This window comes from Pelophylax lessonae (genome assembly GCF_965119305.1).
Source record: "Pelophylax lessonae genome assembly, chromosome: 11".
NCBI lineage: Eukaryota > Metazoa > Chordata > Amphibia > Anura > Ranidae > Pelophylax > Pelophylax lessonae.
In genome coordinates, this window is record NC_138778.1 from 182,393,735 (window position 1) to 182,411,880 (window position 18,146).

Here is an 18,146-nt window from a genome sequence, read left to right on the forward strand (position 1 = left end):
TTCATGCTCTTTTCAGCAGTAACTTTAACACAATGGGATGATTTGGACAGGCCCCTTGCAAAACCCGATCCACTCAAGCCTGGTCAGCATCCTTGGGGGTCTATGCCTCACTTGAGGATGATCTGGTGTAACATCCTGTCCACTTGAGAAATATATTCAGAAAGTCTCTCCCCTCTTTGTTGGTGGGTGTGGTTGATCCGGGGTCTTCTCTACCTATCCAAAAACCGCATACAAAGCGACTATAAAATCCATAGCCACACAGTCCTTCTTTCCCAAATTACGTATAACTTCGGTTGCTGGACCTCTGAGGCTCTCCACTAAGCCGCTGTCTCTTCACAACCTCTGGCACACTTCATTCTTCTATGACCTGACTCATCCATGTCTCGAATTCCTCTTCGCCAACGGGAGTCGGTAGCTGCCCTGAGAAGAACTGGAGTTTCCTATATCCTTGGTTCGCATTGCGGGAACCATTCTTCCCAAAACTCTGAACTAGCCAGCTCATGTCTTTATAGAACAAAATGGGGAGGCACCAGCCCCACAGAAGTCTGCACCAACTGGTCCTGTTATCCCCGCATTGGCTTGCAGTGGTGATAGCCCCTCTGTGGCCTCCTCCCTCTCTTGCAGTGGGTCCACCGAACAATTACCATTTTCGTCAAGGATACCTCTTCTTCCCGGAAACAGGAAAGTATATCTTCCTGCCACTCCATCAACACCCACACATAGTCCAGAGTAAACTCTGCCTTCACATCCAAGATGTAGGCCCTCTGCTCTGGCACTAAGACACTCACCCACTATCAGATCTCCTTCCCTGTACACTCACTTCCTGAGATCTCTAGAACAGTGCTTCGCTCCATCCGAGCTCCTTGTGCCTTTACCCAGGCGGCTGCAGCAACTGGTCCATCTCTTTCTCTCTCAATGGGTCGTGACTGGGCTGACTAGGGTCTGCAGAAGCAAAGAACATCCTGGATGAGCCCCGAAATGTAGCACTGTCCCTGTAGGGCTTGCTGATTGATGACTTCTTGGGCCTCCTCTGATTACCTGCACACAGTCACTTAGGGACAGTTCACAGATCCATCCTTACTCCCAATGGCTCATTACTCAATAAACAGTCCAGGGGTTTTGGTTTTATATTTATTGTGGAACTTGGATGGGAGAAGGGAATAGTGGGATACTCCAACTGGAACTATCTAATGTTGATAAGGACAAATCTCACTTGGCCTCACCAGGTTATTTGTGGAAGTAGTCACACTGCTTTAACCATACTGCCACTTGTATAGAAGAGTTAAGTCTTCTTGCTCTCTCCAGCAGCAGCAGACTTTCTCTAGCATCCCTGTGACGGTGTTCACCGTCACTGGGAGTGAAAGACAGATAATTAATGGTTCGAATTGCTTCAGATTGGACAGTAATATTTGTCAGCAATATCTTCATATAGAAATATGAAGATTTATTCCCACTTCACACTGGAAGACTTAGACTGTTATAGACCATTGCCATGAAGTCTGAATTCTAAATAATGTGTGTATTCCATGTCCCTGCATGCCAGACAGGCTTCCCTATTTTATTGAAATGGAATGTGGATTGTGCCTGTCCCATTGTTAAATGTTAATGACCTCATATTGTTCTGTCCAGATGGCTAGATAATTAGTTTAGGTTAATTCTGTTCCTCTATACACTTTTATCTGCATATGCTACTGTAATCAGGCAGGGGAGGGATCTTAGATTGAGAATAGCATGTCCTGTTCTCCACAAGGTCCACCTAGGCGGAAACCTTGTGCGGGAAAACTGTATAAAAGTATGTTTCTTGTTCAAAAAAGAGTTATACTTCACCCTCAGTTTAGAGTCCTGTCTCTTATTGGGGGAATCGGTTACAAGGGATTGCTATGCTGTTCATACTCCCTTGTATCATCACTAAGCTCTTGTAAGAGCTTGTAAGAGCCTGTACCTGTTCCTGCTTCACTCTCTGGGGAAAGAGGGGTTCACAAACTGGAACCTGGAGCCTTGTCGTATCTCCAGGGTGGGTAGGGGACAGCGAGACCCCAACCAATCTGCGGCGGTTCGTGGGGTCTGACATGGTTATGGTGTCTGGTGGAGTGCTTGGAGCCCTCGGGAAGCACTAGGAGCATCCGTCAATGGAGGTACCCAGTTGGGGTGCCGGTTTATCCGTTACAATCCCCTTGACTGACATCTGTCGACTGACTCTTCTAGCTGAAGGGATGGCCCTCTCAGGACAGGCCCCATGACAGAGATCTGTATTCACTATATGCAGAATCAGATCCTTTCCAGTGTCTTCCTTCCAGTCAGCTCTGCAGGACCTCTGGGTTCAGCTCCTTTCTGACTCTCAGGCCCTCAGGTCGACCACCTGAGGCCACATGGCCACTTCTACAGAGGAGGGGCTGCCACCCCCGCTCTCCAGCAGAAAGACCCTGAGCACATGTGCCCTTGGTATTTATACAGTATCCCAGCATGCACCAAGGAACTTTCCTCTGCCAATCACCAGGGCTTTACTAAATGCCTGTGCACTCATTTGTCAGGTTTCCTCCCACTGTCCAATATGCCTTCCTATTGGACCAGTGTGAAAAACTTTAGTCAAACTGAGCTGTACCTGAGCACCATGAGCAGACCTCACTAGGTGCAAAATCTAAAAATAACAAACATCTTAAAAGTACCTGCTCTGTGCAGTGGTTTTGCACAGAGCATCCCAGATCCTCCTCTTCTTAGGTCCCTCTTTGGTTCTCCTAGCCCATTCCTCCTGTTGAGTGCCCCCACAGCAAGCAGCTTGCTATGGGGGCTCCCCACACAGAGACATGGTGTGGCCACGGCCCCTTTCTCTCCTCATTGTCTGACTGACTTTGATTGACAGCAGCGGGAGCCAATGATGCCACGCTGCTGTCTTAGCCAATGGGAAGGGGAGTTCCAGGCAGCCGAGACACTTCTGCAACATCGCTGGATCTAGATGGACTTCAGCTAAGTATTAGAGAGGCTGAGGGGTGCTGCTGCACACAGAAGGCTTTTTTATCTTCATTCATAGAATGCATTAGGACAAAAACCTTCTGACTTTGCAACTACTTTAAATTGATGTGCTTGGTTTTATATTTTCTATGAAATAAAGGTAGTTAGATAGGGAGAAAAGCAGCTCTAACGTGCATAAAAGCCAGGCAGACCTAAGACTCCAGAAGCAGATATGTCAGTGCTGCAGAACATCAGGAAAGAAAAAAAGAAGCTGGTAGATGGCCCAGAGCAAGCTCTGAGCCAGATTTGGAGATTTTATTTTGCACTTACTTAAATACTGAAATCACCCTCCACTTTCTTAATTCAATCAGGTAGGACTGCTGAAATCTCTGAGATTGAAGCTCTGCCCTCCTGCCAAAAGCCACTAGGAGATGATCCTTCTTTCCTGGGTTTATATTTAATTTATTTCATAGAGAAAAGAATGCATTTGAAAGTGGTCTTTTCTAGACTATACCTTTGATTTATTCCTCATAATTGTGTGATACATACACACACACACACACACACACATAAACCATAGTTGCCAACATTTGAAAAAAATTTCCAGAGACACTTTGCAGCGCAGCTATCAATTACTTACCACACCCACTTCCCCGAAGCTCCGCCCACTCTGCATAATTAATCCCTGCCTACTTATCAGATTATAGGGTCTACTTCATAAAGAGAGAATTACAGGAATTTGAAAAGGGAATTGAAAACTTGAGGCCAAAGTAGCAGAGTTGGAATAATTCTCGCATTCAGCTGCACTACTTCTGCCTAAAGTTTAAAATTCTCATCACAATTCCCTGCAATTCTAAAATGTCAGCTTGTCGGAAGGTGCTCTGCCTCCCCCTGCTGGCGGATTTGGGAAAGTGCACCATGCTGACACCCTGCCTCCGGTGACACGTTAAATTTGCGACAGGCGGGAAGAGTGAGCGGGCACAGAGAGAGAGACAACCTGCTGCCAGAACTACAACACATAGCTGGGGTGAGTGCGACACTGTGTGGAACAAAATTTAAAAAAAAAAACATTTTTTTTTTTTTTTTTTTATGATTTACATTGTCCCTGATTAACAGGGACAATGTAAATTACCCGGGACAGGCTCCTATTTGCCGGGATTGTCCCGGGAAAAATGGGACAGTTGGCAGGTATGATAAACACACACACACTAGGTCACTTTCAAAGCATATACACTGCATAAAATTACAGGTCTATGGCCTCAGTCCTTATGGCCCCATTATGTTACAAGATCACAGAAATCTTTGGAGACATTTACCACCTTCTACTGTCTCCTACAGTCTCACTTGAAGTTCAACAAGCCAGAGATATGTTTCCTGTTAAATAAGCTGTCAGCCTTAGGAAATGTCTCTCAATCTATAATTATTTCATACTTTAGGAGCTACACTGAGTGCTGTAAAAACCTGTGAGATGTGCAAACAAAACATGGAGTGTAATTTTGAAGAATTCGATGTGGATGAGCACTACAGAAGACATCAGGAAACTCAGGTAATTCAGCATGATGGTAAAAATAGAGGGGGGGGGGGGCATACCAGCCTTACCCATGGGATGCCGACAGCGCTATAGCACATTCCTTTTTTAATTCAGCATGATGGCATTGGCAGACGTGAGTGCTACAGTTCTCGCTAAGAACGGTTTAAACCCCAAGAAAGATAGAAATGTTTATGGTATCTTGAAACTTTAATGGATGAATCAGCACAATGTGAACCTGAGCACCTAGGTCTTGAGTGTATGTTCTACATAGGCCTCAACTTCCTAATGCAATTCTAAGTGCAATTCTAAGAGCCTGTACTGGCTAAAGAGGCCCTTGAACAGAAATAGTTAATGCTAGATGCAGGGCTTAGCTCAGAGTCAAAAGGCTCCCTGGGAACACAGAACACTGATTCTGAAGATTAACAAGATGTGTGCTGTTTGGTTTTTGCTAGTTTGGACACTTGACAGGTCAACTTTAGTTTGCTCAGAGCCAGGGTTTTTTTTCTCAGAGAATAGGTGCAGGAACTCCTCCCTTCTGAGTCACCCCTTGACTCCGTCCCCTACCCACCCCCAAGCACCGTTCCTTGGTTTCACCTCCAACCCACCTCCCAGTACCAACCCTTTTAGAGAATTAACAATAATAAGAAAGGCAATATAATAGATCTAGAAACAATGGACACCCATAGCGTCAATGGACTTCCAACATCAAGCATCAATTGACTCTCTAGCAGCCAGCAGCATTAGACCCCACCCTCAACAGTAGATCCCTCCCAGCAATGACTGATTCCCTGCAACAAAAGACCCACCCAGCAACAATAAATCCCCATGAGCAACAGAAGACCTCCCAAGCAACAATAGACCCCCATCCTCTGCAAAAATAGCAGCAATAGATTCCCTATTAGCCAGCATCAATAGACCCTCCAGGACACCCCAGCACCCCTTGCCATTACATACATTCAGTTTTGGAGGTGCCGGAACTGCGTTCCCCCGCGTTCCCGCTGAAAAAAAGCCCTGCTCAGAGCTATACAGTAAGTGGACACCAAATGCTTTCTGCCTCTTCCATTGTTCTAAACAAGATTATGAATACACTGTCTTCTAATAAATAGCTTCATTATCTGTCTAGACTCAAATTATCACATCAATAACTGTTGCAAATCTGTCATTGGCATGACTATGAAACCAAATCAATTTACCAACCAACAGTATAAAACTAGTGGTTAAATATAGCTGAATATACTTTTATTTCTGTTACCTTTTGACCTGTCCAATGTTTGTAGCCATAAGTGGTGGAAAACTATAGTTGTGCAGTGGATTCATACTGAACAGCTGCACATCACATCAGGAAAGGTTGATCAACCAAAATCTTCTGCTATATGAATTTACATATGAGGCAGGAGGTTGTCCGAGGAAATTCCATTAACTCTGGGGCCCTTGGCTGGATACCCATGATATCAGTGATTCCCTCCTCTCATTGATTTCTGAACCTGAGCCATAGAATACCTTTGTGTTGTGTATTACAATATCTTATGTATAGATTATGTGTATGCCATGTCTTAAGCCTAGTACACATGGGCCAAATGTCGGCTGGCATCGACCGGTTCAATAGAAACGACAGCGGTGTCCCCCCATCAGGACACAATAGCAGCAGGGGAGATCGCTGTACTAACATTGAATTGTTAGTACAGCGGCTCCAACCTAAGCCATCAGTTTGAGGTTTAACAAAAAAAACTAGTGCTGTGTACGAGACATTAATGTGATACTGCAAGTATTTTCAATGAATGACGAGATGTCAGCTTTCTGGGTAGAAGTATTTATTCCAGTTCAGGGGAACACAAAGACCTTACATAATTATCTTTAATTTGGTTGTACAGGTTGGTTTGGCTTGATAATGGCGCAATTCTTGTCTACATTCACTTGTGCACTGTATGTCTTCTGCTATAATCCCTTGTAAGGACTTGTATAGTGCTATTCTTGTCATTTTCTCCTGAAGTGTATCTACAACAGCAATTGCTTTGTGGATTTATGTCTTATTTATATGTACATTTTCAATATTTTCTGTTACTGCATGTTAATCTATGGGAACACACACACAGATAAACTATATTACCAAAAGTATTGGACGCCTGCCTTTACACGCACATGAACTTTAATGGCATCCCAGTCTTAGTTTGTAGATTCAATATTGAATTGCCCCACCCTTTGCAGCTATAACAGCTTCAACTCTTCTGGGAAGTCTGTCTATGGGAATGTTTGACCATTCTTCCAGAAGCGCATTTGTGAGGTCAGGCACTGATGTTGGAGAGAAGGCCTGGCTTGCAGTCTGCGCTCTAATCCATCTAAAAGATGCTCAATTGGGTTGAGGTCAGGACCTTTGCAGGCCAGTCAAGTTCCTCCACCCCAAACTCGCTCATCCACGTCTTTATGGACCTTGCTTTGTGCACTGGTGAGCAGTCATGTTGAAAAAGGAAGGGCCAACCCCAAACTGTTCCCACAAAGTTGGGGCGCATGGAATTGTCTAAAATGTCTTGGGAGGCCAAGCCCAGCCCCTGAGAAACAACCACACACTATAATCCCCCTCCACCAAATGATTTGCACCAGTGCACAAAGCAAGGTCCATTAAGACATGGATGAGTGAGTTTGGGGTGGAGGAACTTCACTGGCCTGCACAGAGTCCTGACCTGAACCTGATAGAACACCTTTGGGATGAATTAGAGTGGAGACTGCGAGCAAGGCCTTCTTGTCTAACATCAGTGCCTGACCTCACAAATGCGCTACTGGAACAATGGTCAAACATTCCCATAGACACACTCCTAAACCTTGTGGACAGCCTTCCCAGAAGAGTTGAAGCTGTTATAGCTGCAAAGGGTGGACCAACTCAACATGGAACCCTACGGACTAAGACTGGGATGCCATTAAAGTTCATGTGCATGTAAAGGCAGGCGTCCCAATACTTTTGGTAATATAGTGTAGTTTATCTACAACTTACCACGTCTATATTTTTCATAAAAATTGCTAAGCAATTAGCCAGCAGACAAGTGCAATATACAAAAAAAATATATTGCAACTTTAACTAAATGTGTTATTTTTTCAATTTAAATCTTTATACAAGCATATAGTGACATGCTTTTTGCACAAAATACAGGCCACCCTAAACCCAAGCCTCTACCTGGTCTTACTGCTTCACTTGTATCAGCAACGGTATGAAGAACTCCTGAGATTATCCAACACTCGAGACCGGGTAAGTGAGGTAAGTAAAAATCAAATCTTTATCAATGTGACAAATAGTAACTGTATAAAAGCAATGAGTTTACTGTATTCAGAAAAATAATGCAATAAGGCAATCCCTTAGGTTAGACAAATCAAAACAGCCACATAACTCATGTACCTAAAACAGGCATGTGCTTAACGGTCTTCCTAGGTTACTCTGTTTTAGGCCTATTCATAAAAATCCTGCTTTAGGAAAATCACAAATGCTGACACTGCTAAAAATTCCTGGCTGTGCTGTCAACCCTTTGGCTTCAATAATGTTCAATAATGTTTTGCCACCAAAGTTTTTATAATGGAAATAATACAATTATACAGCCATATCCATAACAGATGGTCCCTTTTAGGGAGTTTACAATTAATAAAAACAGAAAAAGACCACTTTCCAAAATAGAAAATTCTAACTTATAGTATCAGCACTTATAAATAAAATGGCAGTAAAAAGAAACCTAATAATGAACGTCTAAAATCGACCATACCTTTAATTTGAGAATACATTTCTCTATCGTTCATTGACGGACGCAGTCTCTGATCTTCATATCAGTAGGGTTATACTGCCCCCTACAGGAATAGGACACTAGGCAGAAAAAAGTTCTGGCTTCGTCTATGGGCAGTCCCAGGGGGTATACCCTCTCTCCCTGCTATAGGATGTCAGTTTGCTTGCTGGGATCTCTGGTCCTGGCAAAGTTTCCTGATAGTTTTTTCTTGTTAGCTTTTTCTCTGGATTTTTTTCCTCTGAGATCTACAAGCAACTAAGCCAGATCGGGGCGACGGGCTGGATATATAGCTCCAGTGGTCACCCCAGTCGGCCAGCAAGCGTGCGCAGACCCCAGCTCCGCGCTAAGTCGACTGTGACATAGTCCCACTGGACAGGGACTGGCCCCGGGAGTTAAACGTCTCACCAGGTCACACACGACCGAGTCTAGGCCTGAGTTGCAGCACTCCTATTGGCCGACAGCCCCCCCACTTCGGCAGAGAGGGGTTCTGTCAGGAGATGGTGCCCGCCTGTTCCTGGTATAGTGAGTAAATGACACGCTGGTGGCCCTGTGGGGTCAGTATCAGCTAATGTATGCCTTTCCTCCTCTCAAATTAATGCCAAGACTTCTTGGCAGGATCGAGGCGGAAGGGATTCTGGTCATTCTTGTGGCTCCGGACTGGCCTCTCTGAGCTTGGTATGCCGACCTGGTCAGGTTAGTCGCAAAAGCTCCTTGGAGACTTCCTCTCAGAGAGGATCTACTGTCTCAAGGGCCAATCTTCCATCCTGCTATACAGTCGCTGGCTTTGAAGGCTTGGCTGTTGAAAGCCAGGTGCTGAAGGACAGGGGTTTGTCTGCTTCAATGATTCCTACTCTGCTTAAAGCGAGGAAAGCGACTTCTAAGAAGATCTATCATCATACATGGAAATCGTATATTGCGTGGTGTGAGTCTCTTGGGGTTCCCTCTCGCTCTTACTCGGTGACTCTGATCTTGGCTTTTCTTCAACGGGGAGTTGATCAAGGGTCAGGTTTCGGCCTTGGCAATTTTCTTCCAAAGGCCACTGGCCACCCATTCACTGCTGCAAAGCTTTATCCAGGGGGTGCGACACTTGGCCCCTCCAGTGCGGCCTCCGCTTGCACCTTGGGACCTTAATTTGGTGCTGTCGGTTCTCCAGAAACCTCCCTTTGAAAATATTCGGGAGATTCCTCTGCTTACTTCTGCGCTCAGGGCGTTCTCCCTATCTGGTGGTTCACATGGATAAAGTGGAACTTCCTCTGGATTCGTCCTTCCTTCCGAAGGTGGTTTCCACTTTTCACTTAAATGAGGACATCGTGTTACCCTCTTTGTGTCCTAAGCCTAAACATCCTAGGGAAATTGCATTACATACTTTGCATGTGGTTCTGTCACTCAGGGTGTACTTGGCGACTACTGAATCTTTTTGAAAGTCAGATTTGCTCTTTGTACTCATGGATGGCCCAAAGAAAGGGCTGCCTGCATCTGCTGTGACTATTTCCAAGTGGATCAGGCAGACAGTTGTGCAGGCTTATTCAATTAAGGGTCAGGTTCCACCTTTCCCTGTTAAGGCGCATTATACTCAGGCGCTTAGGGCTTCCTGGGCTTTTTCGCCATTAGACATCTGTGCTTCAGGTTTGCAAGGTGGCTACCTAGTTGTCTGTTCATACTTTTACAAAGTTTGCAAGGGGGATGTGCTGGCATTTGCAGATGCCTCTTTTGGCCGCAAAGTTTTGCAGGCTGCCGTTTAAGAGTGTTTTCAGTCTCCCTTGAGGGTGTTTAATGTTTTTTTCAGGTGGGTCTCATCTTGTTGTTCTGATGAGTCCTATGTTGCCTGGTTGGCTATGGTTTAGCCTTGGGGAATTATTTTTCTGCTGTTCCCACCCCTCATTTTTATGGCACTGCTTTGGGACGTCCCTACTGATATGAAGATCACAGACTGCGTCCGTCAATGATCGATAGAGAAAATTGGATTTTTGTCTATTTGAGTTGGGTTGGTATTATTTTCTCTGACAATTCTTTGATACAAAACTGACATCCTATAGCAGGGAGAGAGGGTATACCCCCTGGGACTGCCCATAGGCATAGCCAGAACTTTTTTCTGCCTAGTGTCCTACTTCTGTAGGGGGCAGTATAACCCTACTGATATGTAGATCAGAGACTGCGTCCGTCAATGAACTCAGAGAAAAGGATTTTACGGTAAGACAAAAATCCAATTTTTACAAGATATTGGGGATCAAATAAAACTGACAGAAATGTCAAAGGCTGGTGTAGGCCATGAATGTGGTAGTAATCAATCTTTGGCTGCCATGCTCTTTTAACCACTTCCCGTCCGCCGTATAGCAGATTGACGGCGGGAATGTGGTTGCATTATCCCGACCAGACATCGAGCGGCGATCGGTGATGCGGCGTGTCACACTGACGTAGGCTCTTTACCATGTGACCAGCCATGTCCAATCACGGCTGGTCACATAGTAAACAGGAAGAGCCGTTGATTGGCTTACCTCAGTACGTGCCTGACAGGCACGAGTAAAGGAGCACCGATCGGCGGCTCCCCTGCCGGGGGGGGGTCGGCACTGGTAATCAGATCATTGATTACCAGTGCAGACCCTCGGGGGGGGAGCGGTGCCACTAGAACCACCAGGGATGCCCACCCATGACCCCAGGGATGCCCACTATGGCCACCAGGGATGGCAATCAGGGCTCAGGGAGCCCCCCATTGCCCTCCCCATCAGTGCTGCCCACCAGTGCCCTGCCCATCAGTGCTGCCTCAGTGCCCATCATTGCCATCTATCAGTGCCGCCCACCAGTGCCCATTATTTCCACCAGTGCCGCCTTTCAGTGCCCATTATTGCCCATCAGTGGCGCCCGTCAGTGCCAATCAGTGACGACTATCAGTGCCCATCAGTGCCCACCAGTGCCGCCTATCAGTGCCGCCTAACAGTGCCCACCAATGCTGCATATCAGTGCTACCTATCATTGCCACATATCAGTGCCCATCAGTTCTGCCTATCAGTGCCGCCTATCAGTGCCGCATATCAGTGCCACCCCATCAGTGCCACCCCATCAGTGCCTCCTCATCAGTGCCTGTCAGTGCAGCCTCATCAGTGCTCATCAGTGCAGGAAAAAACTTATTTATTTACAAAATTGTATAACAAACAAAAAAAATTTTTTTTTTTTTTTTTCAAACTTTTCGGTCTTTTTTTTATTTGTTTAGCAAAAAAGAAAAAACCTTGCGGTGATCAAATACCACCAAAAGAAAGCTCTATTTGTGGGGGGGAAATTACATAAATTTGGTTTCGGTACAGTGTTGCATGACCGTGCAATTGTCATTCAAAATGCAACAGTGCTAAAAGCTGAAAATTGGCCTGGGTAGGAAGGGGGTAAAATTGCCCTGTATTGAAGTGGTTAAAAAACAATGTGGTATTAAAACGGATGAAATATATTTTTTTAGCAGTCGAAGTAGAATTATTTCTGTTTTTCACTTGTTCCATTGAAAGAGTGTGTTCTTTTAACCTAGTTGCCATATACATTTTAGCTACCATAGCTGCAGGTATAAATAGTGTTCATATAGGACATGTTTTTTTTTTTTTTTTGTTCCTGGATATTTGTTCTCTAGGAGAAAGGCAGAAGAAAGCTATTGAAATCTTTTGTGGCTAGCATTCTGTCCATTTTCTAATATCTATGGTAGATGGCCTGGGTTCAAGAAAGTTTGTCTTCTGTTTTGTACATTAAGAGTGCAGGAATTTAAAGCTCAGAATTCTGGAGGTAGCTGGAGGGGTGCTACTAGTTTGCAGCTGTGAGATGGAAACTTTTGTTCCAAGTTGTTTTTAATTTCAAATCTTTCTTTTTATCCTAGCAGCAAATGAATAAACAGCTTGTAAGTGGCTTATGGGTGAAAGAAAACATCAGATAGATTTGTGGTAAAAAGTTTGGGATATTAATTTGCATTTGGACAGTGGTATTAGTTAATAATGATTGAGATGCCATCTATAGGAAGATACAGAATGCATTAAAATGGGTCAGTTTACTATAATGATAAATCTGCTTCCAAACTGTAATATCAGGTATGGTGCATGGTTTGCTATATATCAGTACAACGAAGCTTTGGACAAAGCCAGGGCAGTTTTGTCTATATCCGATCTGTGTTCTCAATACAACTTGTATTATTGATTGCCTCCTTTTAGTTATTCGTCGTTAGGGTGAAATCTGCAAATATTTGAGCCAAGCATCAAACATTCCTGTGAAGTCACCTTTTATGTAAATTGTAGCCACAATTCTTGTGTCCCTCATAATGCACCTTTAATAACCCATCCCTGGATAGATAGGGACTCTGCAGTCTGACCTGTTCTCCATGAATGTACATCATTTATTTTGGTTGACTTTTGGAAAAAGAGCTGCAGATAGGTTGAGTGTTGTTTCTTTTAGGGATGTAATAGACTCTGGTAGACCTTGAATTTTGGGATTCTAAGTTATTTTGCACTTGAAAAGTGATTGTAAGCATAAAATGATTTGTATCCTGAGCCATTAAATAAACAAAGAAAAAAGTTTTCCACTGCCCACCTTATTTCTGGTACTTTGGCTTCATAGCCTCAATACTCTCTAGCTGGGCACTGGATGATTCTCTTGTCAGCAGCAAATGTGTCAACCTCCTTATCGCTGCCTAATTTCTTGGCTCTGCTTAGAATGTCTGTCAGAGATTATGTTAGGTGTGCTTTTAAAATATTTTGAACTAAAGATGGTAGGTTAATGGTGGACACCCAAAACTTTGACCTCACAGCACAGGTTGTCCCCTATCAGGGTTTGAATCAGCTAGGAAATGGTAGGGAGGACTAGTGTCTGCTTGTTCTTGTGTTAGCCTCATATCCTCATGCAGAAGAGGTCCTAGGTTGTGCAGCTGTCAGTCGCTGGGATGCTCAAGCTTTCAAGTCATCTTCCTGATTATCTCTGCTGAGAAAAGTGAAAGGCGGTTTGCATTGGCTGTGATGTTTTTAAATAATAGCTTAGATAATGGCTTGTGTGGCGCTCCACCCCAGTAAATCCATCCAGCTGGGTAATATGCATGTACCCTCTGTGCTCTCAATATTTTTTTTACTTGCTAATCAAAGACAAGCATGCAACTAGTGAAATTAGTTCTCCAGATCTGCATACTTGTTATGGGTCAAAAACCAAGAAAGTATTGATGTCAGAAAGTGTCAGGGCTGGGCTTACAGCAGCTCTCTTCTCTGTGCTCAGGCTGCTCAGCTGCCAGATAATTGTCAGCACTCATTGTTTTCTTGGTGGCTCACCTGGTTATCATTATCTGCTCGTCAGTCCCGCCTACAGCCAACCCCTTCTGGCTATTTAAGCTGCCTTGTTCATTCCTTTTCTGCCTTCTCCTTGGTCTGGATATCTTGAGTGTCTCTGCTGTGTTCCTGCCAAAGATCTTGCTCAACTGACATCCCTTCTGGTTCCTGATCCTGACCTTCTGCATCCAACTACGCTGTTTTCTGGCTCCCTGATCACTGGCTTTTCTGATTTCCCATTTAGGCTTCCGAACCCTGGCATATTTTTTGTTTTGACTACGATCTGTACTATTTTCACTATTACATTAATGGTGTGATTTTTATTGCATTTTCTGTCTCAGTCTGATTCATGGTTTCTGACAGAAGGACAGCATTACCACCAAGCAACTAGCATTTTTTTTTTTGGATGGAAGGCACACTAAATGTGTCCCTCATTACAGGTTTCATTGAAAGCAGAATTATACTCACCTCCCCTTAAGTGATGTCCACAAGCTCCCTTACCAGTGCTGACATTCTCTCACTGGCTTCTTCTGGGTGCTGAGTAGAGATGTCCCGAACTATTCTCCGGCGAACATCACTTGTTTGCGTTTGCAGCGGCGGGTGAACATATGCAATGTTCGGTCCGCCCCTATACGTCATCATTGAGCAAACTTTGACCCTGTACTTCACAGTCAGCAGACACATTCCAGCCAATCAGCATACCCTCCCTCCCAGACCCTCCCACCTCCTATAAAAAAGCAAGGACAGCATCCATCTTAGATTCATTCTGAAGCTGCAGCCTTAGTTAGAGCAGGGAGAGTGCTGCTGCTGCTAAATTAATAGCTAGGCCAGTGTTCTGTGTCCACTCCAGTCCTCAAAGACCCATCTGCTGTAAGGACAGCGTCCTGACAGCACCCCAAAAAGCCCTTTTTAGGGCTGGTACATCAGTCTGCTTTTTATATATATATATATATATATATATATATATATATTGCAGTTGCCTGCTCATGTGTGTGAGAGGCCACAGGCCCACAGACTGTACTGTGTGCACACCACTCATATAGGGTGGCACAGTACCTTGCACGCATAGTACCACTAATCTAAAAAAAAAAATGACAGGTAGAGGCTGTCCATACACTGGCCCCTGATAGGGGACGTAACAGGGATTAAACTGATAAGAATAGTACTACTTAACACACCACTCATATAGGGTGGCACAGTACATTGAACGGAGCATGCGCAGTGCCCCAAATTGGAAGTAAGAGGACCGACCAACCATCTTTTTCCATCTCCCGGTTCCTAAAATCGATTCCATACACTGGCCCCTGATAGGGGACGTAACAGGGATTAAACTGATAAGAATAGTACTACTTAACACACCACTCATATAGGGTGGCACAGTGCATTGCACGGCACACGCGCAGTGCCCCAAATTGGAAGTAAGAGGACCAACCAACCATCTTTTTCCATCTCCCGGTTCCTAAAATCTATTCCATACACCAGCCCCTGATATGGGACGTAACAGGGATTAAACTTATAAGAATAGTACTACTTAACACACCACTCATATAGGGTGGCACAGTACATTTCACGGCGCACGCGCAGTGCCCCAAATTGGAAGTAAGAGGACCGACCAACCATCTTTTTCCATCTCCCGGTTCCTAAAATCTATTCCATACACCGGCCCCTGATAGTGGACGTAACAGGGATTAAACTGATAAGAATAGTACTACTTAACACACCACTCATATAGGGTGGCACAGTACATTGCACGGCGCACGCGCAGTGCCCCAAATTGGGAGTAAGAGGACCGACCAACCATCTTTTTCCATCTCCCGGTTCCTAAAATCTATTCCATACACCAGCCCCTGATAGGGGACAAAACAGAGATTAAACTGGTAAGAACAGATTTTTTTAATTAAAAAAAAAGAGGACAGCCTCCTCGGAGCTGGGTATTTTTTGGCCGCGTTACTGAACGCTCATGCACAATGGCTGTATGCTCATGCTTTCTTTTGCGGAGGTGACAAACCTGGTCAGTCAAACCCAAGGCAACATCATCAACCTCATCCCATATGCGTTTTTTCTGGAGCGTGCCCTGTGAAGAGTGCTGGATCAGGCCGTAGATGAGCATGAAGAGGAAAAGTTGTGGTCACCATCACCACCAGAAGCAGCCTTGTCGTTGTCGATTGTTGGACCTGTGGCAACGCAGAGAGAGGAGTCTGAAGAAGAGGAGTCAGAGAAGGAAGGTGGCTTTGAGGAGGTGGAAGACCAACCACAGCAGGCGTCCCAGGGGGCTTGTTGTCACCTTTCGGGGGACCCTAGGTGTTCTACGTGGCTAGGTGGAGGAAGAGACCTTCAATGACGACAGTGAGGACAAGGTATGGTACATGGCTAGCTTGGTATCTAACCTTGTGCAAATGGGGAGTTTGCGGTTGTGCAAATGGACTGTTTGCGGTGCGTTAAACGGGGAGTTTGGTCTTTCAGAGTTTGGTCTGTCACTGTGAAGCGGGCGTAACCCTTACACTACCCGATCAATACAACATCATACCTGATCGTATACACACACTGGATGTTTTAAAGCACGTTATTCCAAACAATTTAGGAATGTTAGGTGATTTATGCCCTTTATGGATTAAAACCCGACTCTGCGTCAACTACGTAATTTTTCCATGGGAGTTTTGCCATGGATCAACCTCCAGCATGCCACAGTCCAGGTGTTAGTCCCCTTAAAACAACTTTTCCATCTCTATTGTGGCCAGAAAGAGTCCCTGTGGGTTTTAAAATTTGCCTGCCTATTGAAGTCTATGGCGGTTCGCCAGGGTTCGCGAACATTTGCGGAAATTCGAGTTCGCCGTTCACGAACGGAAAATGTTATGTTCGACATCTCTAGTGCTGAGTGTTCTACCATCTTGACTGACCTGGCCAGGATGACATAACTCTGTGCATGCACATAGGAGTTTATTCATCCCAGCACCTAGTAGCTCAGTGTACAGATTGAGACATAGGAAGACAAGAATCCTTTTTTTTTTTTATTTATTTATATTTCTTTATTAAATTTTCCAGGTAAAAAATTATTTACAACACTCCAATCGCTGGAGAAGTTTTTCATATACATTTTACACATATTACCTTTTATCCCTTTTTTTTCCCCCCTCCCTTCCTTATCCCTCCCCCCCCCCCCCCCCGTCTCTTCTTATCATTCGACTCCTATTATTTCTCTGTATTCCCTTGTGTCCTTAAACTCTTGCCACTCATCCCAAATCTCCTCTTCATTCCCCTGTCCCTCCTCCTCCCAGGTCCTCAGCTGCTCCAACTTTCTTATTTTCTCTACTTTTAACAGCCAATCTTTCCTGGAGGGGGCCTCTTCTTTTTGCCAATTAAAGGGAATCAAGCTCTTAGCTGAGTTTAATAAGTGAGGGAGTAATGTTTTTTTATATTGCTTCACTGACATATGGGTTCCATGAAACATGCATTTCCAAGGATCCAAGGGAATATCTATTTTAGTAATTTTACTTATTAATTCTATAACTTCACTCCAGAATACTTTAATTTTTGGGCACTCCCACCATATATGGGCTATAGTCCCTACCATCTGACATCCCGTCCAGCAAAGTCTTGAACTCTCTACCTGAATTCTTCCCATCTTATCAGGAGTATTGTACCACCTTGTGATCAATTTATAATTCATCTCCTCCGTGTTGGTGTCTATCGCGGATTTATGTACTAATTGAAGGCTCTTATCCCACTGTTTGTTGTTACTACACGGGCCGAGGCCTCTTTCCCATTTCTCTTTTAATGATATTCCTCTCTCTTTTGTTATTGTTAACAGTATTTTATACACATTCTAAATATTATTTATTATCTTATCCTTAAGACATAATTGCTCAAAAGGGCGGAGGTCGTTTATATCTCTCAATGGCTGCGGTAGTGACAATGTGAAGTGCTTTAGTTGGATATACCTCCACTCATTTATCTTCCAGTTTTCTTTCCTTTGTTTCAGCTCCGCCAAGGTTATAATTTTCCCCTTCTCTACTACTACTACTACTACTACTACAAGAATCCTTTATTGCAAAAAGAACAAAGTATGTCTTTCTGCTATAAACAAAAATCCTTCTTGCAGATTTTTAAATTTGGACTAAAGTTAAGCTTCAAAGGATGGAACTAGAATTAGTGACTTCCAAAAAATTAGTTTTCTGAATCCTGAGGCCAAGAGAGAAATCCAAACTACGGTGCCTTGAAAAAGTATTCATGTCCCTTGACATTTTCCACATTTTGTCATGTTACAACCAAAAACGTAAATGTATTTTTTTTTTGAGATTTTATGTAATAGACCAACACAAAGTGGCACATAATTGTGAAGTGGAAGGAAAATAATAAATTGTTTTCAATTGTTTTCAAAATGTTTTACACATATATATCTGAAAGGTGTGGTGTGCCTTTGTTTTCAGCCCCCCTGAGTCAATACTTTGTATAACCACTTTTCACTTCTTACAGCTCTTTTTTTGGTATGCCTCTACCAGCTTTGCACATCTAGAGGGTGGCAATTTTTCTTTGCAAAATAGCTCAAGCCCTGTCAGATTGGTTGGGGAGTGTCTGTGAACAGCAATTTTCAAGTCTTGCCACTGATTTTCAATTGGATTTAGGTCTGGC

The 18,146-nt window shown here is 44.1% G+C and overlaps 1 protein-coding gene across 4 annotated transcripts in view; it reads left to right on the forward strand.

Annotated features, from left to right (window-relative positions):
• Positions 1-18,146, forward strand: part of MARCHF10 (membrane associated ring-CH-type finger 10) — a 137,082-nt gene that overhangs the window by 67,131 nt on the left and 51,805 nt on the right. For 2 of the 4 annotated variants that reach the window (XM_082271269.1, XM_082271270.1), the window contains exons 8-9: positions 4,386-4,495; positions 7,623-7,727. In XM_082271269.1, the coding sequence (XP_082127395.1) occupies positions 4,386-4,495; positions 7,623-7,727 (215 nt within the window). Of the gene's footprint in view, positions 1-4,385; positions 4,496-7,622; positions 7,728-13,957; positions 14,055-18,146 lie in introns of those variants that run through there. The other 2 variants (XM_082271272.1, XM_082271271.1) reach the window with 2 other exon arrangements.